The 23,915-nt window shown below is 54.5% G+C and overlaps 1 protein-coding gene across 1 annotated transcript in view; it reads left to right on the forward strand.

The window, feature by feature from the left end:
• The window catches only part of col6a3 (collagen, type VI, alpha 3), a 95,092-nt gene extending 71,651 nt beyond the window's left edge, over positions 1-23,441 (forward strand). The window contains exons 46-81 of the mRNA XM_039754918.1: positions 2,266-2,877; positions 3,030-3,379; positions 4,003-4,081; positions 4,181-4,326; positions 4,616-4,708; positions 5,043-5,096; positions 6,198-6,269; positions 6,565-6,591; positions 6,686-6,730; positions 8,762-8,815; positions 8,895-8,957; positions 9,428-9,493; positions 9,667-9,720; positions 10,183-10,218; positions 10,830-10,892; positions 11,986-12,048; positions 12,133-12,195; positions 13,235-13,297; positions 14,243-14,293; positions 14,675-14,710; positions 14,848-14,910; positions 15,396-15,458; positions 15,541-15,573; positions 15,744-15,780; positions 16,015-16,026; positions 16,172-16,665; positions 17,682-17,781; positions 17,864-18,559; positions 18,633-18,735; positions 18,828-18,874; positions 18,961-19,224; positions 20,054-20,170; positions 20,853-21,038; positions 21,174-21,224; positions 22,693-22,857; positions 22,938-23,441. Of these exons, the coding sequence (XP_039610852.1) occupies positions 2,266-2,877; positions 3,030-3,379; positions 4,003-4,081; positions 4,181-4,326; positions 4,616-4,708; positions 5,043-5,096; positions 6,198-6,269; positions 6,565-6,591; positions 6,686-6,730; positions 8,762-8,815; positions 8,895-8,957; positions 9,428-9,493; positions 9,667-9,720; positions 10,183-10,218; positions 10,830-10,892; positions 11,986-12,048; positions 12,133-12,195; positions 13,235-13,297; positions 14,243-14,293; positions 14,675-14,710; positions 14,848-14,910; positions 15,396-15,458; positions 15,541-15,573; positions 15,744-15,780; positions 16,015-16,026; positions 16,172-16,665; positions 17,682-17,781; positions 17,864-18,559; positions 18,633-18,735; positions 18,828-18,874; positions 18,961-19,224; positions 20,054-20,170; positions 20,853-21,038; positions 21,174-21,224; positions 22,693-22,857; positions 22,938-22,978 (4,562 nt within the window). The 3' untranslated portion in view covers positions 22,979-23,441. The remainder of the gene's footprint in view (positions 1-2,265; positions 2,878-3,029; positions 3,380-4,002; positions 4,082-4,180; positions 4,327-4,615; positions 4,709-5,042; positions 5,097-6,197; positions 6,270-6,564; positions 6,592-6,685; positions 6,731-8,761; positions 8,816-8,894; positions 8,958-9,427; positions 9,494-9,666; positions 9,721-10,182; positions 10,219-10,829; positions 10,893-11,985; positions 12,049-12,132; positions 12,196-13,234; positions 13,298-14,242; positions 14,294-14,674; positions 14,711-14,847; positions 14,911-15,395; positions 15,459-15,540; positions 15,574-15,743; positions 15,781-16,014; positions 16,027-16,171; positions 16,666-17,681; positions 17,782-17,863; positions 18,560-18,632; positions 18,736-18,827; positions 18,875-18,960; positions 19,225-20,053; positions 20,171-20,852; positions 21,039-21,173; positions 21,225-22,692; positions 22,858-22,937) is intronic.
• The last annotated feature ends 474 nt before the right edge of the window (positions 23,442-23,915 follow it).

Genomic DNA, 23,915 nt, shown 5'->3' on the forward strand with positions numbered 1-23,915 from the left:
GAGTGGTCTCTACTAAAGGCGCTCATTCCTTAGTCTGGTGCCTTACGGATATTAGTCCTGAGAATGTTAGGAATTCGCAACACAAGCAACTCGGCTCCAGTCGGCTCAGTCCAGGGTCAGCAAGGAGCAGCAGCAACAAGTCGTCAAGAACTGTCAGCAAAGTCCGCTTCGTCGATGGCTGTTCTGTTACTTACGCTGGCACAGAGAGTTCAGTGGGGGGCTCATGTCAAGCGGGCAGACACAAAGGCCCAGCACCGACCGCACACGCCTCCTTGACCGGTGAGACTCCGCCATCACGTCGCCAGTCGGGGCCTTGGAGGAGACCAGCCGATGCATTAGCCAGGCCTCTGGAGAAGGGGGCATTCTTGACTGCATTCGCCCGTCCAGCGAGGGGCCATTGGTGGAATTCCAAGTGGCTTTTGGATTGGCGAAAAGATGCAGCTGTTCCCAAGTGGTCATCTTCACGAGGTCACATTCATCTTAGTGTCTGAGGTGGCGGCTGACTGAACATTAGAATCACTTGGGCACTTTGAAAGGGCCACAGGACCGGGCCACTTGGCTGAGTGGAGGGAGCCTGGTAGGACTGTGTGACGCTGCTGTGGCTCTAATGACACACGGACGAGTCTCCAGTCCTGGGCTGCTCTGTCCGTTTGTAAAGCTCGCTGACCAGACCTGCACTCGGGGGTCAGCAGAGCTTTGAAAGTCCTGTGTAATAACGCCATGTTGGGTTCACTTTGAGTTGTGTAAAAAGTCGACTTGGCAGCGCCCGCCCCACCACGCGTACGCACGTCACCCAGCGTCAAAGCAGTGCTTCTGTTTCTGTGGTCAGCTTTTCACATCCATGACGCTGGCTTCATCAAATACACTGAAGTGAATTGCATATCATTTACAAATTGCATTGACTTGATTGTAATCGGTCTGTAACGATATAATGGAGCGCGGACCGACTGTCTGACTAAATGGAAGAATTAGAAGAGAGCGCCTCAGATTTACAGACGATGATGACGATGACGATGACGATGATGACGACTGGCTTCTAAGTCGATTTCCAAGAGCTCTGTGTGCTCTGAGAAGACTCCCATGTATACCTGATATCATTTCTGTGACAAAATCCATAGAAGGATGTGAATTACGTTTCACAGATCATTTAAATAACGTATACTGTTAATAATTAGACATGTGGGGCGCAGCGATAGCAGTAAGGGGGTCACATCCCAGGTCTCGCCTGCCTGGAGTTTGCATGTTTTCTTGGTGGGTTTCCTTCCAAAGGCATGCAGGGTACGGGATCTGGAGGGGCTGAATTGACTCTACTGGTGTGAGTGTGTGTGCGTGAGTGTGTGTGTGTGTGTGAGAGTGTGTGAGAGTTTGTGAGTGTGAGTGCGCGTGTGTGTGTGTGAGTGCGTGTGCGTGAGTGCGTGTGTGAGTGTGTGAGAGTGTGTGAGAGTTTGTGAGTGCGCGTGTGTGTGCGCGTGTGTGAGAGTGAGTGTGCGTGAGTGCATGTGTGAGAGTGAGTGTGCGTGAGTGCGCGTGCGCGTGTGTGTGCGTGAGTGTGTGTGTGTGCGCACACTCCTCGTATTTTTTTTATTTCATGTACTGTCTGAACTTTGAACTTTTGAGTTCCCCCCCACCGTGTTGTGCCCCTCCGTCAGTTTCCTTTTCTTGTTTGTACCCTGCTTATGTTTTTTCATTGCCCCCAATTCTTCCTTTTTTCACTCAAGGGGCTCTTGCACTGATTTGCATATTCAAATTGGCGTAATTCTGGGCGTCGGGTGGGGCCGTTCACGTGCGGTGAAATTCCCATTGGTTGGTATTTCTTAGGGGGAGTTGCGTGGAGCTTGGCGTACTCACCGTTTTCTGCATCTGAATTTCTTTGTGCGTACGCCGTGTTTTTGTGCGAATTCTACGCACGCCGTTAGCCATGAGGCCCCTAGTGAGGTGTGGGAGTTGCTACTTTTTAGAGGATGGCACCACTGGCATTGTACCAACCTGTTAGTGTGTGCCAGAGTTGGGGGCTTTGCACAGGTGCACCACCTCAAGAGGAATCTCCTGTTTTGTGAGTATTGTATCAAAGTCAGTACCAGGATAAGCCGCACTGCCACTTTCAGACGTCTTCCCCCAAATGTCCAGGTAGTTCTGAGTAACGCGTTCCCTTCTGCCCCCTTGGTGCTGTGCTAACCTGGCAGACCCTCCATGTCAGGAGGCCTCTTTGTTTGCTCCTGTCTCTCATTCTCTCGTTCTCTGTTTTTTTTTTTTTTTTTTCCGCAGTACCGGAGATTAAACCCAAAATTGCGGACATTGTGTTCCTCGTGGATGGCACAATTAATTTTGGTCGGGACAATTTCAAAGAGGTGATGCAGTTCATAATCGGATTGATCGACTCCATCTACGATGAGAAGGACTCCATTCAGATCAGTTTGGCTCAGTACGCTACAGACGTAAAGGACGAGTTTCTCCTCAACACCCACAAGACCAAAGATGACATCATAGAGGCCATTGAGAAAACAAACTACCGCGGGGGCAACAAGCTGAACACGGGTGCAGCCATCAAGCACATTCAGGATAAGCACTTCATCAAGCCCTCTGGAAGCAGGCGAGACCAAGGCGTGCCACAGATTGCCTTCGTCGTGACCGGTGGGAAGTCCCTGGATGACGGCCAGAAGGCGGCTATGGGGCTTAAGGCGGAGGGCTACCGCGTATACGCAGTTGGCGTGGGCAATGTGGAAGATGAAATCAATAAGCTTGGCAGCGAAAGCACCACCGTGTTCAGAGCAGTAAATGTCCAGGAGCTTAGTGAGCTCAACGAGCAGATCCTAGAAACACTGGTGGACGACATGAAGGGCATCAAGCTGTGCACTGGCACCAAAGACATTGTCAAAGGTAAGAGTCTGAGGCCATTATAAGTGACTAAAGGCTACGGGCAGCACATGGCCGTGCCAAGGTGCCCGGGTGGCTGCTGCAGTTGACGCTTTTGTGTTAGACGCCTCCCTTCCGTGGTTTTGTTGAGTAATCGTGAGTCTCGTTTCTTGCAGAATGCAATCTCGAGGTCCTAGTAGGATTCGATGTGACTAACGTGAGTCCTGGATCCAGCATTTTTGTAGAACAGAAGGGACTGGAGTCCAAGGTGGAAGCTGCACTCCAGAGGATTTCACAAATGAGACCAACCAGCTGCTCTGGGACTCAGGTGCCCACCGTCCGAGTTGGCATACTGGCATTAAATGCAGCCGGACAGAAATCAGTATTTGACCTTGCTGCTTATAAGCCTGAGCTGGTGGAGAAGTTCAGAGGTCTGCGCACAAAGGGACCTTACATCCTGGCCTCCAGAACGATTAACGCCTACAGAGATCAGTTCAAGAGCAGCGGCACGGCGGGCTCCGTTAAAGTAAGTAGCGGGCACAAGGACTGCTTGACTACATCGATAAGGTGCCAGGCGAGTTCTCTGTAGCCCTATCTCTCTTTAGTATCCATCCACCCATATAGGTACCTGTGGCATCGGGATGTGGGCATGTGCCCCTGCACACCCACGCAGGATAGATTAGGGGTTGCCAGCCAACCTCCCTGGCACGCCTTTGTGATATACAAGAGAAAAATCCTACCTGGTGGTCCACACAGATGGTGACCAGGCCAGGATTTAAGCCCAGCCTTCTGGTGTCATGAGGTGGACATGCCAACTGTGCCAGATCCAGCTGGCTGTGTGGAATTCCTGTAGAAAGCTCCCTCTTTGGCCATTTTAGCTACAAGGAGGCCGATGGTGGCGTCACAGACTGATGAGAGGGGCGGCATATTCTGGAAGCTGCTCTGCTACTGCTTGTGTTTTAGGCCATGATGTCTTATAAAAATCTGCACAATAAAGACAAGTGCCAGAGTGTGGGTATTAAATGGTTTTGGGGACCTGGCCCTTGCTGCCATTGCAGTCAGCACAGTCACACTGAGCTGTGCCACCCTAAGTGAGTAGGCCTCCGTACTCTTTGTGATAAGATAAGGAGACTCCTGTCTGTTTTCTAGGTGGTCATTCATTTCACCGATGGTGCAGATGAGCAGCTGGCTGACATCAGGAAATCCCTCGAAGCCATGCGCAGTGAAGGTGAGCACAAATCGCTCCGGTCAGGTCCAAGTTGAATAATCTCGGGTGGTCTGCGCTCGCTCGCTCACTCGCTCGCTCACGTCTGCCTTCTCTCGATAGACGTGAGTGCCTTCGTCTTGGTGGGCCTGGAGAGGGCAACTGGCTTCGATGATCTGGTGTCGCTGGAGTTCGGCCGTGGCTTCCGCTACAGCAAACCTCTTCGGATAAACCAGCTGGATCTGGATTATGAGCTGCTGGAGGAACTGGTGAGGCGGCGGCACCGTAGTGTTCGGGGCTGTGACTGGGATGTTGGTGCATTTGGTATTTCAGGACGCCCCGATGCTGCTCTGTCATTTTATTTATGTTGGTCTCCTTTCTGTCGTTTCTTCACATTTAATGCATCGGCAGCCCTTTTTGAATCCTCCGGTATTTTCAGGGTTGAGACCTGAATGGTCCAATGTGGCAGCTGCTTCGCTTCACGTGCCACGTCCCGCTCCCGGGTGTCCACGTATTTCAGGACTGAATTGCGTTTTCCCTCTGCTCTGTTTTTCACAGGACAACATTGCCGAGCGAGCCTGCTGCGGTGTCCCGTGCAAGTGCTCTGGTCAGCGAGGAGACAGAGGCCTGCCGGGGCCAGTGGGCACAAAGGTATTCATCTTGCACGAGTCCTTCATTTTGAGCTTCTAGCTGCAAATTAAACGGTTTGCTGGCTCACTGGCTCTCATTCATTCCCTGGTCGGTTTGGCCACAGAATGGCTGCCAAGTCCTCTTATCTCTGCCTCCTTCCACAAGTCTTGGAGATTGTGTCACAGTCTCTCACAACAAGCCGGTCCCGAATCTCTTTACAAAGCAGACGTGGACCCTTGGAGTGGCGGAAGTGGAGCCAAAGGGGGCGCAGCAGCCGTGGAAAGCGACGTCACTTTGAGTGTCATTGAGCACAGCGGACCTTTTAGCTTCTCTTCTTTTTTTATTCTCTTCCAAGGGAGGACCAGGAGGACCAGGATACCGAGGCCATCCGGGAGATGAAGGCAGCCCGGTAAGTCCTGCTCATGGGGGCTCTCCTTTACCTGTAGCCCACCGTATGGTAATCGAGGTGTGCGCCGAAATTTCTTAGCGCACAATTGCTTTCACTAATCCTGGTTTACAGCAGTGCATGAAAATGAGGGCAACTCCAAGGGGCCACCGTTATCTTGTCAGGCTCGCCGAAGGGCAGGGGCCAGCGGGCCACAGTAGGGCACACTCACCTCCGCCTCTGCTCTCGTCCTCCGTTAGCCGAACGTGCAGGTCGATGGAGGGGGATGTGATGAATGAGAGACTCCACACAAGAGCAGGAGGAGCGGGCAGGCAGTGGGACCGAGGTGACCAGGGGCAGTGCCCTCAACCGGTGTGCCACAGCTGTTATCAAAGACGCCTTGAGCAGGAAGGCTCTAAACCATTCGTGGCTCTGTGCCGTCCACATGAGCCCACCGGAGCGGTGAGGTGGCGACAGGCTAAACACCAGATGCCCATCACACTTTATGTGGCTCACTCGGTGTTCTGGTGAGGCGATAAACAAGTGGCAACCAAATGAGAATTCAAGATGGACTTCCGCCGAACTCGAGAAAGCAAAGAGTCTCGTAATAAATGGCAGGCTGAAGTCTTCTGCACAACCTGGGATCTGACGTAAAGTGTTGTGTGGCCAACAAAGCCGCAGAAGGACAAAAACCAAACAGAAAACATGTTCTGGAAGTAAAAAATAAAGAGAACAACAATTTAAAGCGATTCTCTGAGGTCAGAAACCCGTAGAAAACTGTTTTAGGGAAAATATGAACCAAAGACGCTAAGTCACGTCGAGCATTTAAGTCCAAGCACAAAATATAGTCGGTGCCGTTCCTTTTAGTGCCCTGCATCCCTGGCACCTTGAGGGGCAAAGAAAGCTCACCTCAAAGCAACTTGCCCACGGGGTCCGGCGCTCCTCATCCTAAATATACTGAGCAGCCTCCTCGTTTGGCCTCTTGTGCAAAACCCCAAGGAGGCTCCTTTAGTGACGAAGCCCTCCGTCCTCGGGACCCCCTCAGTGGCTGCTGCTTCTTTTAGTCGTTTTGTTCGTCCATTACGCTCCGCTTTCTCTCATCACGCATTTTCTCTTTCTCAACAGGGTGAGCGAGGCCCCCCAGGAGTGAATGGAACGCAAGGCTTCCAAGGCTGTCCTGGACAAAGAGGCGTCAAAGTAAGCCAACCGTCCTCCTTTAATGTCGCCGTCTGTGAATGAGATCAGCGATGGCAGCACATAACAAGCGCAGTGCACAACAACAAGGCAGCTGCGTCTTCTTCCAAGAAGTCCTTGGTTTTTAAGTCAAGAAAAGGAGCAAAGTCCTCCTTTGGTCTAAATGTGCCTCCTTGTATTCACGGTGTGCCGCACGCGCTGCGAGCAGGTTTCTTCTTCTACTACTTCCGCTGTTGTGCGCGCCACTGTCTCTACGGCTGAGCGGCTCTCACTCTGTCTCTCTGTTTTTTGATTTCAGGGCTCCCGTGGCTACTCTGGAGAGAAGGTTGGTGTCCATCCCTCTTGTCTGGTCAAGTTCAGCTTGCTCACAAGGCCGCCGTGCACATTTAATGCCAATTGTCCTTCCGATCTCATTTCAGGGTCAAGAGGGAGAAATTGGTTTGGATGGAATCGACGGAGAGGAGGTAGCCCCCTACTTTTGGATTTCTCAACTTCCTTCCATTTACTGTTATATACTGTGATTGTTCTCCGTTACACCCGTCAGACCATCCAGTCATTTTGTGGACCCCCTTATCCGCAGTTTCAGGTGTTAAGCCCCCTCAACACAGAGCCTTCTGGATCAGCAGACACTTCAACGACTGGCATACCAGAGCCTTCAAAATGAAGAGACGTAAACAGTTGAGGCCTGCAGACACAAATTGGCTTAGGCAGGTGTGAAGATGCTACTTTAGAGTAGATAACCAAAGGCACTATATAACAAATACTCTCATGAAATCTAAGAGTAGGCCACCCAGAAGAGGGTGAGGTGTCATGAGGCTGGGATGAATGCCACATTCTCTGCAGGTAAGGGGTGGGTAGTGAAGCAGGGCCCTTTTTTTTTTACAAAAGCTGTAGCAGGACATGGCAGAGTCAGCGGAGTCTGAAGCTGTCCATTCACCGGTCAGTCTGTGCCCCGTCCTTACCGACTGCTCGGCCAAATTATATAAAAATGACCAGGAGACCAGCGAGAAACGAAGACTTAAATGGGCTCAGGGTCAAAATGCCAAGGCCCAAAACACCCACCAGAAGCTGTAGTCGGGCCCTGGCTAAGATCAAGGCAGATAGTGGGACGCCATCTTATATAGTGGCACAGTGAATAGCTAATGCTGCCAACAATGAAATGACACAATTCATAATACAAACCCAAAGCAAAACTGGTCAGGCCTCCAAACTGCAGCCAAGGCTCTTCACCAGTCTGCCCAGCAGAGGCTCACTTGGTCCTGTCAGGCCCCAAATCCTGCCTGTTGGAGGAGGTTAGGCGCAGACGCTGATAGGGCACAGTGCCGCACCCACCACACGACCAGCCAACTCAGGATCCCAGATTAGGACCCGAGTGCAGCCAGGCCACGGGTGACACCTCAGCACCACACCAGTTCAGTATGGAATGGAACCACTGGGAGGTTTTTTATGGTGGCTGGAGTGCCAATTCTGCCACCAACCCCCAGGTTTGTCCCTGCAGATTAATGTCACACCCAGGACGGGCTTCAGCTGGGGCAGATCTGAAAATGGGGAGCTGGCAAAAAACCTTATACTGTACATATATATATCACAGAAATAAAGTGAACGAAGCCCTACTGGACTTGGTCTGCGTAACCCTTCAGCCTGATCCCAAATAGGGCAACAAGGAATCTCTTCTGTGCCAGGTCACGAGCTCTGGGCCACAGCTGGAAGATTGAGATCATCGATACAAGCGGGCAAAATGAGGCTCCTCTGCAGGGTTGCTGGGCCCTCTCTAAGTGACAGGGTCAGGATGATGACAACATGCCAGGGTGTCGGAAGGACTGCTGCTTATCCGAATTTAGGTGACTTGACCATGTGGCAAGGGTGCCCACCCACTGGGGGCACTCGAGACGCTGCAGGGGTTGAATCTCATAACCGTCCTGGGAACACCTCAGCGCTTTTCTGGAGATTGTTGCTCGCAGGACCCTCACAAGGAAGAGCTGAAAGGAGGTGGCGGTGATGACGACCATACCCAGAGCGAGCGAGGGAGGGCACAACAATGAAGAAGAAGTTACGCGATTCTCCTGGCTGTGTTAGTGCGCGCCTTCCAAACCCCAGCTGCTTCTTGTGGCACCCTGCTGGTACTCTGGTGCTTGCCAGCTTTGAGCTCCTTTGCCAAATGTTCGCGGGTGAAATGCACTCCAACTGTGTTGGTGCCTTGTGTGCTTGTTACAAGAAACAAAACGCAGCACTCGTGCCATCGTAAAAAATGGGCTCAGTTCAAAATGAAATGGTGGTGCCAAGGCTGCTAACACAACGTATTTTACCGATTGGTACCCTAACCCTCGGAGGCCTCATCCCGCGTTCCATTTCTGCACGTTAAACACGGAGAGGTGATATCAGTGATGGCAAGGTGAAGGGACTGCGCTTACGAGACGGGCGTCCAGTGTTGCCCGTCCACTTGGTGTTCTTACCGAGTTGTGACCACCGCCTGATGTGATTTGGTTTGATTTCAGGGAGACCGGGGACTGCCAGGCCCTCCAGGAGAGAAGGGAGGCTCCGGTGGACGGGTAAGGGAGCTGTGAGCCGCCGCGTCTTGTCCACGTTCGTGTTTGGCTAAGCTCTTTAGCTCGTCTTTCCTTTTCACAGGGTTCAAAGGGTGCCAAAGGAGAGAGTGGCGAAAGGGGAGAGAGCGGCCTGCGCGGAGATCCGGTAGGACATTCGGCCATTCCTTGCTGCTGCTTCTTTCCCGTTTCCCAGGATGGCTTGCGTTTCCTTGCTGCATTTCATCGTCCACCTGCACAGCAGCTTTGTCTCTTTGGCTCGTGCAGATTTGTGCAGTTGGCTGGGCGTTGTGTGGAAAACGGACGCCCCCCACGCCAACTCCCGTCTTCTGTAAACAGCAGCCCTCTTGTCTTGTGCTCCGTCTTCTCTCTTTCTCCAGAGTGCTCCTTGTGTTCATCTTACCATCTTACCCATCGTCCTCTGATGGCACCACACACTTACAGACAGTGCCTCTTCTCTCACTCTCTCTGTCTCTGCCTGCTTCTTAGCTCTTTGCCAGTCTCTCCTGACCGGGCACAGTTTCTTGCAAATCCATCGTCAGATGGGCAGCTGCAAAGCCTCATTTGATATGGCAGTGGTACCCTGTGCCCAGGATGTGCTCATCTTCTGTCTTTCAGGGGACCCCAGGAACAGAAAACACCCAGAGAGGACTGAAGGGGCAGAAAGGAGACATGGGGCCGATGGTAAGGCAGCAGACTCCAAGTGGGTCCCGCTGACAGAAGGGGGCACACAGGCCCCCTCCCTCGTTATCCGTACATCAGTGTCTATGTCCGTCTTTCTGCGTTGGTCTGTACAGCGCACCCGCCAAAGGCGAGACCTTAAGGAATGAAGCTGAAGTTTCTTTTTGTTCATTTAGGGTGAGCCTGGTGAAGATGGCATCAAGGGGACACCCGGGGTTCCTGGAAAGAGGGTAATGACACTCACTGCTAAGTGGTCATTTTGTTTCAAGTTATTAAGCACATGGAAGTAAATGGCAGCAGCAGGCTGGCACACTCTCAGATGCTCCTCTATGGGCATTTCAGATTCAAATGATGTTATTTAAAGCACGAGCTCTCAACGCTCTCTACGTGCCAGCGCTGAGACCATTATGTGCTCTTTTCACGATAATCAAATTGAAAGGCATCTGCTTCACTAATGGCAGACAACTGGGTATTGCCGGGCACCTGCCCTTTGTGAGGGCGGCAGCTGAATGTTTGGGGTCAGTTTCACACATTCAGGCTGCGCTACACAACCAGGCATGTCCACTGGTGGGAGACAAGCCGTCTTAAAGGTGGCTTTCATGGCCGCACCACCAGACGTACTCGCATGTGTGCCACTGTGCCGCCGGCAAGCCTTGGTCAGGCAGCGTTTCTAATTGCTTGTGTTTTCACAGGGTTCTGACGGTAGAAGGGGGCCTTCTGGACCACAGGTATGTCACAAAGGAGAAGCGTCACTTGTTGGAATGCACTCTGTGTCTGTCATTGTCTGTCTACTGTAACACAACGTACTGTACTTGTGATATGAGGCAGTAGCCATTGCTGAAAGTCCCTAAAGTCATTTAAAATGGCACATGGATTTATGTGCCCAGCATACTAACACGTGTGGAAGGAGAGTTGCGTTGAGCCGAGACGTGCCCACCCTGCTCCTGATGGCCGCCGGTGTTTCCTCTCGCATCCCAAGACGTGCACTCTGAGCTGCTTTGTGCCCATCACATAGCCGTGTGACTGGGCCATGGCATGTCAGTTGGCATGTAGTGCCTGAGGCTGTTGAGTCAGACTGGCAACAAACACCCGGGCAAAATGTACGGGCGGGTTCTACCAGAGTCAGGCAGCAACACTCACCAGATGAAGAAGTGCTTTCTGGCAGTGACCACTGCATGCCATCTCAAGGGGCCCGCAAAGCCAGTGGTGGGAGCGCTCGGCTGTCTGGCCAGTGACCAGTTGCGTCAGACATTTGTAAAGTGTGTGCCAGCTGCCTGAATGGTAAACTGAACTGTTGAGCCGTCTTATCGCTGACATGGACGTCCTTTTCTGTTTTCAGGGTGTCTCTGGGGCACCAGGACCTCAGGGCTCAGCTGGAGACTCAGGAACAAGAGGAACTCAGGTGATGAGACATTTACTTACTCCTCGGCCTTTGTGGTACGGCAGCGGCAGAAACAACAGGAATCGGAGGAGGCCGTAGCCCACCGTGAGGGGCAGCTACACAGGGTTAACCGAGGGAGACCACCGACAGGCAGGGCTCGCGTTTCAACTGCAGTGTTATCAGCACTTTCAGGACGCTGCTGGGTGAAGACGGACAGACACGAAAAGAAAGCCCGGGAGACAAATGGAGGTCCCGTAAGGAAATGAATCTCGGAGGAGGGATGAAGAAGTTAGAGGAGCTCGAGTCTGTCCTTGTCTGACGTTACGGAGGTGACGTGTCACCCGAGTTCCGCTTGTGACACTGTGACGTCGAGCCGGGGGTGAGGGTGTTCAGGCCTGGCCTTTGTCTTTGTACCCGGGGCTACTTGAGCAGCCTGAGGTGGCGATGAGCGGGTTCATGAAAGCCCCCCTCACTTTAGCGGTCTCTCTACGGGTGGAGGAACGTCATCTTACACGTAAAGGCAACCCCTGCGAGCCGATGCTCTGCATCTCTAGACGTTGCCACCCTGTCGCCACCCTGCCCACTGCCAGGGTCCCTGATCTTGCTTTTCTTCAGTTGGCGCATGTCTTCATTGATCTCATTCTTTCACGGAACTCCTTGTTCTGCCCCTTGTTATATTCTGTTGGTCCGCTTTCTGACCTCCCCGTGTCATTATGTAGGAACATGGCAGCCCGATGGCCACTCTATCTGAGGGCCACTGGGGTCCACTCCAGTCTCTGGTTGCCCTTCTTATCTGCTGCCCCCCTACCAATGTCCCTGAAGTCTCAGCCTGGTCACCTGTGGGCACCTCCAGCTTGCCCAATGGACTTAGTTAGGGTTTGGTTTTTTTTTTCCTCCTCGCGTGTGGTGACCACCTGACCTGCCGCACGTAACTCAATTGTGTTGACCCCCTTTGTAAGTCGCTGACTCAAGAAATGCAGAAGTCTTGAAAGAGATGGGGAGCGGGAACGTGACAAACACAAAGCATTGACCCCGAAAGTGAAAGGTGCTGCTGTCCCCAAGTGAGCCGCCATGCCACCCTTTACCAGTCTCTTTGTTATTCTCGCCTATCCAGGGCACGCTGGGCCCCACGGGCGCTCCTGGGATCCGAGGAGAGAACGGCAATCCAGGCCCGAGGGTGAGTTCCGTTCAGCAGGAAGTGTCCGCCTGCCGCTCCGCCTCCGGATTGCTTTACAGTGGTCTCCCGTTTTTTTTTTGGCAGGGTGTTGCTGGTCCTGTTGGCCCCTCAGGTGAACGTGGCCGACGTGGTCCTAATGGAAGGAAGGTAAGCGTTCAGAGGGTCGCTTTGACTGCCTTTCTAGTTGTACGAGGGGACGGCGGGGGGCTGCTGTCCTCCACTTGACACACAGACAGGCGGGGGTCTACTTAATGTCTGTTTCAGGCACGAGGCGCTTGTGCCCATGTTTGGTAAAGACCCCTTCTGTCAGGCCAACTGTTTAGTCTTTGTCTTCTGATGTTTACCAGTACCACAAACATACGAGGACGCCACTGGCGCTGGGCGCACAGACACGCAGAGGGCAGCGCGGGGCACCCAATGTGGAGTGACAGCTCAGCACAAGGGTCAGATTTACAAAAACATCTGCACACACAAATCCCTCTTTTAACAAAGACAACCCGAAAAGCGCCCACCTTCACAGCAGTTAACCTTTGGGAGGCCCACGCAGACTGGCAGAAGCCACACAAGCAACACCAGTGGTGCAGGAGTGGAACTGAGGACACTGGATCCTCGAGGGGATGGCGCTGCCCACTTACTGCGCATGAGACATGCCAGCGTCCAGTCCTGAACTAGTCGATGCTGCGGAGCATGGCGGCCGGCAACTGACCGTAAGAAGTGGGTGTGTCCTCCGGGCTATGTGACTGCTATGCGAAGCTGGCATGAAGCAGAGGTGAAGGGCTGTGCCACCAAACCAGCGGGTGACAGACTGCATCTGGCCATCGTGAATTCTAAGACCATAGTTTTGTTGTCCTGCGCTTAGCAAATGACTTCTTCTTCACTCAGGCGGGCACTGGGCACCAAGTTTGGTTAAAAAGCCGCTGCTAACCCTTCTGTCAAATTTGAGGGTCCATGATTGTGTTCAATATTTCCTTTAAGATCTTACTCTGCCCCTTGGCAATTTTCCCATCACGCAGCCCCTTGAATTGATCCTTACCCGGAGTGCCACCCAGGTGACGCACTCACTTTACAAAGGCACAACGCCGCCGGTGAGGCCGCGACAGCAAAGGCCAAAGCGGCCTTCATACTACGCCCTTGTGTTTATGAGATCAAAGGAGTAAATCTGCATTGTCTTCCTCACTGTCACCAGGGAGAACCGGGCGATCCAGGAGACAAAGGAGTGGGCGGTCCACAGGGTCCCAGAGGAGAATCGGTAGGTGCCCGCCGCCTGGGTTAGGGCCTTGTCGGGCAGAACTTCCTTTAAAGGGCCTCCCACCCTCTTCTGTTGCTTAGCGACGGTTGCTGGGCAGTAGTCAGGCTTGAGGGTCTCCACAGGGGTCTCCAGCAGAGTGTCTCGTCTTTTAATCCCCCTTTTGCTTTAGATAGGCCTGCCTCTCTCTGCTGCTCCCCTTGCACCTTTGACCTTTCTGCCTGTTTCTGATTGGCCACCTTTGGCTTCTGGTTTTTCTCATCTGTCTGGAGGATAATGGGGGGGTTGGGGGAGTGCTTCTCATTTGTCCAGCTTCAAAGGAAATTGAGCAGCTCAGAAACGAGAAAACGGCGGGCAACAGCAGAGCCGGCCTGACGTCACACATCGCCATACAAAGTGGTGCCAATGAGGACAAAGAGTAAATGAAACCAAAAGTGACAGGGTCACTTAAACACTGGCATTCTCTGGCCTGGAGCGTCAGTGATCTGCCACAATCGGCAAAAAGGGGTGAAGGTTAAAGTTATGAGGGGGTGAGTGAAGGCCACGCATCAAAGTGACAAGTGCCAGCGTGCCAACCAAAAGCCAGAGGGCCACAGTGGCAGAGAATAAGAGGGGGCAGGAGATCGAACCAAAGTCAGTGGCCAGGTGCAAAATGCACACTGAGGTCTGCTGGGAAATCCACAATCGTGGGCACAGAGGTGCAGGCAGTGCCAATGACATCACGCAAAGGGACACACCTGCTGACACAAACAAAATGGAGGACTCTGCCACGTCCTGGGAGTATTTGGGGCTTGGAGCTCCCCGCCGCACATTGGCATTGTGGCTCTGAGTGGACACTTGGGCCTTCGATCTGCCACCCTGGCGGCCGGCTGCTCCCGTCTAGGGTCAGCTCACCAGATGGACTCGTGCCAGGCACTCTCATTAGCATTTCCTTCTTTTCTTCTGTAGGGTGAAGATGGAAGGGATGGCTTTGGCACATCAGGACTGAAAGGAAGAAAGGTAACGACGTACACGGGCATCTATGTGACAGATGCTATCTGAAGCAGGAGCCACCCGCCTTGTCTTGTATTTTACTGTTTTTGACCCCCATTGCATGCCCAGCCTACCCAGAAGGGGGCTGCCCTTCCCAGGGTTTCTTCCTGCATTGTTTTTTGGGAGTTTTCCTTGTCGTCGTAGAGAGTCGAGGCTAGGGGTCCGTCAGGTGAACAGGGCCTGTTAAAGCCCATTGAGGTGTGTGATTGTGGTCTGCAGACTAACACCTTCAGCAGGAGTCGAGTCCTTGGTGGTCCGTCCTCCATTCCCACTGAAGAAATGGGGCACCAACGCCAGTGACATTCATATAACGACTGGTATTTTGTCTTTTTTGTCGTCTTCTGACAGGGGGACTCGGGCTTCCCAGGATACCAAGGCCTCAAGGTAAGCCATCGACGGGCACTGCCAGGTTGTTCATCATGTCCTCTGGTTTGCTCCCAGTTGTGCAAGCGCAGCGCGCTTTCATTGCCATCCCCTTGCCAGCTAAGATCAATCTTTCCATTCCTGTATCTTCTGAACAGGGAGAAGCTGGAGACGGTGGAACAAAAGGAGCTGCTGGTCCGAAAGGAAACCGCGGCAGACGGGTGAGTCAGGCTGACCTCATTTGACTTGTGAGAAAGCAGCCATTTGTAAAATGGGCCGTCCCAGCGTAGGCAGCGGCCGAGTCTGAGCCCCTCAAGCAGAATACGGGTCACGTAACCAGGGTGACATCCCACCGCGTCCGTCCAGAAGGTCCGCCAGAGGGCCTTGTGGCAACGTCAGTAAGAAAAGCACAGATGGTGGAGAACATCGGGGGGTCCTCATCACCGCATGTCCCGATACTAGGGGGTCTTCAAGAGCCTTCAACATTCATCGGTGGGCCTGAGGAGAGGGGGTCCGGGTCTCTCGGCCAGGCACTGTCCACTTCCCGCATGTCTGCTTCATTCCCAGCAGTAGGTCCCCCTGGGCAAATGTTTGGGGATGTGCCCTCCCATCCTAGTGACCTCAAAACTGGACAATGGAGGTTCTGCTAAAGGATGACAGAAGGGACGCCAGCCATTCCTCATGTGTGCTACTCTCTGCTCCTCAGGGGAACGCAGGGGACGTCGGGCCTGACGGACAAAAGGGAGAGCGAGGCTACCCAGGACCTTACGTGAGTGAATGCCAATGCGATTTGTAACTCTGTGGGCAAGCCCCGGTGGTCTTCATTTGGCTTTTTCTCCTCACCTTTACAGGGTCAGAAAGGACCACGGGGTGCAGGCATAGCGGTAGGTGGTTTAAAGTGCTCTCTCTGTGTTGTCACTGCCCTTGTGTGACGGTCGCCGCCGATGGCTTTAGCGCCGCTCCTCCATCAGTCCGCTCACGCCTGTGGACAACTTGAAATGACCGTTCAAGACGGGGGGGTCTGACGCTCCTCTTCCTTCTGTTTCAATTCCAGCAATGTGACCTTGTGAAGAACATACGGGACAAATGCCGTAAGTAGGGAGGGCTGCCATAAGTGTGGGTGTCGAGGGGGCTGCGTGATTTGTGACCTTGCAGAGACAAACAGACCTGCTGCCAGGACGGAGGGGCGTCACATTGGCCGTGCCGGGCCTCGCTCGCTCCTCTGATGTTTTTCCATTGATGAAGAACATTGTGGGCCACCGTGTGCTGCTGCTGTGGTTTGCCTTGGCCGTTTCTCACACATTTTTTTTTTCTTTTCTTTCCAGCTTGCTGCTACGGTAAGTCGTTTTCTGTTGCTAATCCAAGTCTCATGTAGCGTCAGGGTCACCTCACCTGCCCGGGCAGAGGGGCTCCTGTAATTCTCTGAAATGTGGACACGTCCAGCTCGGCTCCACAACTCATTGGGGCTCTTTGTGCTTCCAGGCTCCCAGGAGTGCCCCCTGTACCCAACTGAGTTGGCATTCGTTGTTGATTCCTCACAAGGAGTGCCCAGGGAGGTGTTTAACCGCATGAAACGCACCATCCTCAGCATTGTCAACAATCTGACGATCACGGAGAGCAACTGTCCCCGAGGGGCGAGGGTGGCGCTGCTCTCCTTCAACAACGAGGTCGCCACGGAAATCCGCTTTGCCGACAACCTGAAGAAGAAGCCCCTGGTCCAGAAGATCGAGGAGCTGCAGTACCTGGCGACGACCAAGGAGCGCAGTCTGGAGACGGCCATGCACTTCGTGGCTCGCAACACATTCAAGCGAGTGCGCAGCGGCTTCCTCATGAGGAAGGTGGCCATCTTCTTCACTGGGGCGCCCGTCAAGAGCTCCGCTACGCTGGGCACGGCCGCCATGAAGCTGTACGATTCTGGCATCTCTACCGTCTTCCTCACTCCCCGGGATGACCGGGTGCTCGCCCAGGCTGTGCAGGTGAGGGGGACCAAGCACCTTGACGGGCACATCGTCGGGGGCTGGGGGTCCATAACGGTGGGCAAGAAAAAGTTTTCTTTTTAGAATGACGTGCTTACAAGTCCGTGACGTTGGCGGGCGGGACCACACAGATGCAGAAAACCCATTTGCAGGGTCGGGCATCGAGAGGGCGGCCGAGTGCCACCTTCTCTGGTTAACTCGAGTTAGATGGACTTTTTCCAAGAATATCTTGTGCTTTTTCAAAGACTGACGGATGACACCTGAGCAGTCGAAATGTTAAAAGGCACCGCGGCCTCCCAGTTTACAGACGAGAAACAAACCAGAAGGGCATTTGCCGGACTACTGGGACAGCGGGCCAGTCTGTACGCCATATGATGTGGGCGCTGGCCAACATGGCAGCCCAGCCAGGCATCATTTTTGTGTCTATGAATAAAATCCAATTGATGTCTTCACCCAGCCTTTGCCACTGCCAGGCTCCCCTCCAGTTGGTCAGCGGGAAGTGGCATATTTATCCCAGAAAAATCAATCGGTGCAATCGTGCAGGCCAAAAAACACTTGGCACGGCTTTAAATGCTGGAGTAGCACACTGGCAGCCGTTGAGACATCAGGGTGACTCGGGCAGGCCAGTCTGTCACCGGGGCATACGGCTCTGCTCAGGTGGCTCAATCTGTTAACCCACTGAGGCAGACGGCACCCCTTTTGCCACCCTGCTCAGATGTATTCGCCCAGTAGGTGGCGCCGTTCCCCCTTTGTGTGATTTCTAGGCCTTTGGCTCGAATCTCATTCCAACAAACACACCGAATGCCCCCAATGAGGGCAAGGGAGCCATGATGTGCCCGCCATGATGACCAAGGGGCAGTCAGTCCTCACCCCGGAGTGCCAGCTTCCCTGATCAATGCCCTCCTTCTCCAGCTTTTGTCTTGCGGACGCCGTGCCCCCTCGAGTTCACCCCGACTTCTGCCTGGCATTGCTTGTAGTGAAGCGCTCTCTTTGATCTCCTTCTCTCACTTGCACAGATCAATGGAACTGGCATGGCGCAAGTTCTCACGCTTCCTGCTCCAGAAGGCCAGTTTAACCAGGCCCTCAAGAAGGTGGTCAACTGCCACGTCTGCCTGGGTAAGACGGCGCCTGCCATCGAGATGCCTCTTGATGCCCCATTAGATGCCACTCACAATGTTCCTGCCATTTCTCCCGACAGATTTCTGCAGCCCGGATGCTTCTTGTGACTTTGTTCCCCCCGTGTCATCAAGAGAGAGAAGATCTTCAACGTTTGACGTGGACATCGATATCGCCTTCATCCTGGACAGTTCAGAGACCACCACCCCCCTCCAGTTTCTGGAAATGAAGCGCTACATCGCCAGCATGGTGGACCACATGGAGATCACCGCCGACCCCAAAGCATCAGAGCATCACGCCAGGGTGGCCGTCGTCCAGCACGCACCCTTCGAGTTCAAACGGAACCGCAGCTCGACTCCCGCCAGGGTGGAGGTGGGCCTGACCGACTATTCGTCTAAGGAGGGCATTAAGGACTTTCTCGCCAACACGATGACTCAGCTGGAAGGAGTGCGGGCCTTGGATCGCGCCATCGAGTACACCGTCGAGGACTTGTTTCACAAAGTGCCACACCCTCGTCCTTTGAAGGTCATCGTGCTGATGGTGACAGGAGAGATACCTGAAGGTGACCTGGGACGGCTGCAGAAGACCGTGGTGGAGGCCAAGTGCAGAGGCTTCTTCATCGTGGTGCTCGGAATTGGCAAGCAAGCGAGTGTCAAGGACCTGTCCGGCTTGGCCAGCGAGCCCGCCGATGTCTTCTTCAAGAAAGTGGAGAAGGTGTCCTTCTTTTATGAGGAGCGCCTGCAGCGGTTTGCCCGTTTAATTCCAAAGTTTATCAGTGGTGAGTATGGACGGGTGAGGATCAAAAGAGCAAAGTGTGGCGGCGCAAATGCCAACCGTGTGTTCTGTTGCAGCTGAGAACGCCTTTTACCTTCCGATGGAGGTGCGTAAGCATTGCGATTGGTTCCAGAGCGATGACCCGATGAAGACCCCCTTCAGACCGCCACACAAGCAGGAGTAAGTAGGGTGCAGCCCGTCACTCGTGTCCCACCCAGGGTTCAGCTCCCGAATTCCACACCAAGTCCAATCTTCTTTTCTTTCTTTCACAGGAACGTCAAAGAAACAATCCCGACGGAGCCCGTCAGTAGGCACCAAGGTACTCCACCTGCCCTTTAGGGGTCACGTCATGGCGGGTCCACCCTATGCGGTCACCGCATGTCTTTGGCTTTACTCCCCACACAGAGCCCAAGAGCGCCACCCTGCACGCCACGAACGTGACCGCAGACAGCGCAGTACTGCAGTGGGCGAAGCTGGAGGAGAAGGCGGACGCGCGCTATGAGGTGACGGTGACCAAAGTGGCCGACCAGGCACTGGTGCTGAGGAAGAACGTCACAGAGAGCGAGCTCTTCATCCGCGACCTCGAGAGCAGCCAGGAATACCGAGTGCTCGTCACCGAGTACGTGGCCGGCGAGCTCAGAGCTCTGCACCGAGGGACGGTGACAACCGGTGAGTTTAGAGCCGAGACGCCACCTGGTCACTGCCATTTGGGTGGGCGTCAGCTTACCGCAGCCTCGCCCAGGGAGCCACCGGACGCGTGCCCATTCCAATTCTAAAGACGCCCTCCTCTGGACGTTTTGTGAACTGCTTTGTCCCAAAGTGCACCCAGTGCTGCAGATGAGGCCTCTCTAAGGTGGCATAAAGCCCAGGCATACCCTCCCCAGGCTCACGCCGGGCACACATTTGCCCCGTCCCATGAGTCCTCTGCGTGTCCACCTCTCACATTTGCTATTCTTCCTCATCCTACTCCTCAGTTTCTTTACATGCATTCGTATTTGGTGTCGTCACCCACGTGTTCTCATCACATCGTCCGCGCACTGACCGCTGCTGGACGCCATTTCTAACATCACGTGGTGGTTTCCTAACCCTTTACCCATCACCCTTTGTTTTCCTGTGGTAAAGCCAGTCTTGTGCCCATTGTCACACTGTGCCCTGAATGTCCCAAGCCTGTCATTTTGTGCTCTGGGGCTCCGTGGTCACCGGTGACTGGCGCCACTTGAGCAGTGTGGCTTATATTGGGGGGTGGGGGGTGGAGCAGGCAGAAGGCGAGCCAGTCACACACGGGACTTTGCGTGGTCCCAGGACAGAAAGCCCATGTGACCTCAATTGGTCCTTATTGACGAGGCTGCTGGGGGATGACCGCATCATGTGACCCGGGACCTCCTGTCCGCACGCCGTGTCCGAGTCACATGACCAGGGAGGCCTGTTGTGCGGTCAGTCCGCTCACACCCTGTAGTAGCGAGGGGCTGCGCTGTGATGACGTTGGTCTCTTTTGTAGGACGAGCTGAGAAGGTGACTGCCAGAGGAGATGCCGAAGCGGGCGTGAACGCCAGTGCGGTGCCACAGGAGACTCCAGGAAAGCCGGACACGCAGCCGGTGGACAACGCAACAGCCGGTCAGTGTTGAGTGGCTCAGGTTTGAAGGATGCGGACGAGGGGGCCGTCTGAACTTTCATCCTTGACCTCTGGCGTCGTGCCATGTTCCTTGAATGTGCATAGCGTCTAAAAAGCCGACGTCGGGGGGCACCCGTGGGTGGCGTGTCGGGCGCCCTGCATGTTCTGGTACAGCTGTTTACTACGGGGGGGGGCCCTCGTTACTGTGGCATGGGTGACCAGCCCCCCCGTTCAGCACAGACAGACATGCGGCGCAGGCTGTGGTCACCACGTTTCTGGTAATGAAGTCACATTTGTACGTCCAAGGCACGTGACGCACCCGCCCGTCATGGTGACAGCCGCTCGTCTGTCGTGTCGTCTCCTCACGGTGCCCCACAGAAGTGAAGGAGCACCCCGAGGGCTCTGGCACTCAGCGGATGCCACATCGCATACCCACGTTAGAGACGCCCACTCCGGACTGGTGCCAAGAGCCTGTGCACAGCTGACTTTCTCACGGGCACCCTGGGGTACAACTTCATGTCTGGCCTTCTGCCTCGCGTCTGCCCGGAGTGCCAGTCTGAACCTCCATCTAGTAGGGGCGGGGCGGGCGTGGGCACGTACGGACTGACCAGTGCCGTCGGCGGGCCGCTGACCAGCTGCTCCTTTTCTGACCCCCATGTCTCTTATTATTCTTGCATGTTTTAGCTTGGGGGCTTACCGATCCGTGCACTCTGAACTTTGACCCCGGAGCGCAGTGCAAAGACTATCAGGCTAAGTGGTTCTTTGACACCAAAAGCGGGATCTGTACCCAGTTCTGGTACGGAGGGTGTGGCGGGAATGCCAATAGATTTGAATCTGAGGCCGAGTGCGTTAAGCACTGCTTGAGACCATGTAAGTACTCTGCCCTGGCTGCCCCCGCTGCTTGGCTTGCCCGCTTGCCTGCCCACTCGCTTCATTTGGCACTCGCCAGCTCTGCTGCCCGCCACGTCCCCCCAGGATAAACCGACGACCACTTTTTCTCCACAGCCGCCGAGAGCAGCATGCCGGCCCCCCGACTGGAGGACGTCCGCTTCCCAGGTAGGTGGGCGCCTTTGGGGATGGGGGTGGTGCACATGGTGGGACACGTCTGTTCGGGTGCCAGGTCTGTAAGGCCTGGCCCCCCATCAGCGTCTAGAAGGTCAGCTGGCGGATGCGCCAAGGGCCGTGAATGCGCCACTGTGCCCGTCTCGTCATTCCTTCCACGTCTCGCCCACTTTGCCGCTCCACTTCATAAGCTTTTCCAACATGAAGTCATTAATTCCCGGCCCTGAATGCTCCGATTGTTTTATTTAACGACTCTGAATGTTTGAGGACGCGGGCGCGAATCACCAAGGGAGACACATGTGCAAGCACTTATCGGCGGAGGGTGCAAATGAGGAACACGAGAGTGAAAACTGGGAAGCGAGGGCTGTGCCAGTGCGCCCACTCTAGTGCCTGTTTAAGGCCGGATGCCAACCAGAGCAGGCCCCAAGAAGGCAGGCCATCAGCAGCATGCCAGTCAGGTTCCCCCAGATGAAGGCCATCTGCTCGGTGACTGATCCTGAAACGTCCCCACGGGCCGCAGTGTGGCTCATTATCTCTGCCCGCCTTCCCATAAAGCGTGAGAACAGAACTAAATGCACGCAACGGGCACCCCGGGGACCCCCAAAAGGGCAAGCGGCGCCTCCTGCAGGCCTGGAGACCGTGAGGGTGCTGGACAGACAGGAGTAGGACGTGGTGCCAGGCCAGCGGCACTCCAGGTCACCCTTGGCATCTGGCCAGGCCTCCCCATCTTCCCATGATGCTTTTTTTAGACCGCAGCGCATGAGACACAAAGGTCTATTCATAGTCCTCTGCCACCATCGGTGCCCAATGTGGAACTTATTACGAAGCTCCCTGGGAAAATCCAGCACTTGAGCTCGGAACAATCGGCCCAGTGTAGGCATCTGGTTGGCACCCATCTGTGTTCGGCTCGGCTCCTCTCGGTCCGCTCAGCTGCCACTCACTGCTGGCGTGTGCCACCGCGGCACCCTGTACCTTTAAACCCCTAATGCTCGACCACTCGACTGCTGATCAATGGCATCCGGTGATGCCAGCTCTGCATCAGCCTCTTTTCATGTGTGGCTGGTGGAGCAAGTTGCCCACCTCCATGCCAACGGCTCGAGAAGACCCCTTGGCTGGGTGATACTGGCCTTGTGTTTTGTCCTCACTTGTGGTGATCAGTTTGGTCACCTTGTCCTGTCACACTTGAAGTTTACTTTGTAACTTGCTTTGGGTAAAAGTGTCTGCTAGACAAATAAACGTAAATGCCAGGTTGGGCTCCGCGCGTCCAGCAGGACACGCAGCTGCGTGACTTGGTGTGGCATTTGCCCTGCCGGATGGTCAGTTGGCATTGAGATGACCACCAAACGGCCAAAGCGGCTTCAGCATGCCAGGCAAGACCTTGGAGAAGGTGCCAGTAGGAGTTGGCGCTTTCTGCTTTGCCCGTCCGTGTGTCACCCTGACAGTTTTTTCTTCACGTTTGCAGATTTCTGCCAGCTTGACAAAGTCGAAGGACCATGTGCCAACTTCACCCTGAGGTGGCACTACGATGTGAAACTGAAGGAGTGCACGCGATTCTGGTACGGAGGATGTGACGGAAATGACAACCGCTTTGAGACTCAAGAGGAGTGCGAGAAGACCTGCGTCTCAGGTGGGCTTTTTTTCCATCTCTCACCGTCCAGCCCGGCGCCCACCTGCCCCCCGTAGACCCTCTGCCCTTTGCTTTTGCAGGACAAGTCATGGCTGGAGTCGTCGGAGCCATCGGCACATAAGCCTCAAGACGGAGCAATCAACAGTTACCTCTGGAGAAGGCAGGAGACGAGCCCGTCGAGGGTCCACGATAGCCCCCCTCTCTTTACTCACAAAGGCTGCATGGTGTATCTTCTGGTGCTGGCACTCCGGTGTCTCCTATGTATCGTATCGCGTCTCCGCCCGTCGGTGGCTGTGCAGCGGCGAGGAGGGTCCGAGTCCTCGTCTCGCTACCCGTTTGTCGTCTTCGCTCCTCTAGCTTAGTGGCGCCTCAGTGGGGGGCTCGTCACGGTGTTTACAGCTCGAAATGCACTACTGGGACGCACCTCTGCGAGACCCCCACTTCCAGTCCTTACAAATGGAATGTACTTCTTTTTCTTCTTCTTCTTCTTAGCGGGGCTTTCATTTTTGTTTGTTTGTTTGTTTGTTTTCTTTTTTGTGACGGGGAAGGGGCGGACTTTCTAATAAAAAGACGTCATTTGGACAGCCCCGCCTCCCTTTGTCTGACTGAGTGCCAGTTTATTGGGGGGGCATCTGGGGGTCTTGAGGAACCAACGACAGCCCACTCGGACCAGCAAGGTCGCCAGTCCTGTCCCCTTATTTCTGCAAAGGTCGAGAGGTCAAGTCCTCGGCTGTTTCCTCCCCGTGTTTGTGGCGTGAAGTCCCCTTGTGACCTCATTCTGATCGCAGGACCCCAGGTGTGCCACGCAGATCAAGGGACGCACAGAGGGGGCGCTATATGACTCACCTTGAGGCTCCTCGTCACACGGCTTGGCGCTGCCCCCTGCCGGCCTTCTGCCAGCCCACCTCCACCGTCTCATCGGCCCCCCGATCGTCTGCTTTTCTCCCTCTACTCCTCCATAACACTTGCACTCCTGACCTCGCTGTGTGCGTTCTGTAATACTTCCATCAGGGGGCAGCGGTCATCTACTGGGCGTGGTGGTCTTACCTATGCTGCGT

The sequence above is a fragment of the Polypterus senegalus genome, chromosome 6 (assembly GCF_016835505.1).
Source record: "Polypterus senegalus isolate Bchr_013 chromosome 6, ASM1683550v1, whole genome shotgun sequence".
Taxonomy (NCBI): Eukaryota; Metazoa; Chordata; class Cladistia; order Polypteriformes; family Polypteridae; genus Polypterus; species Polypterus senegalus.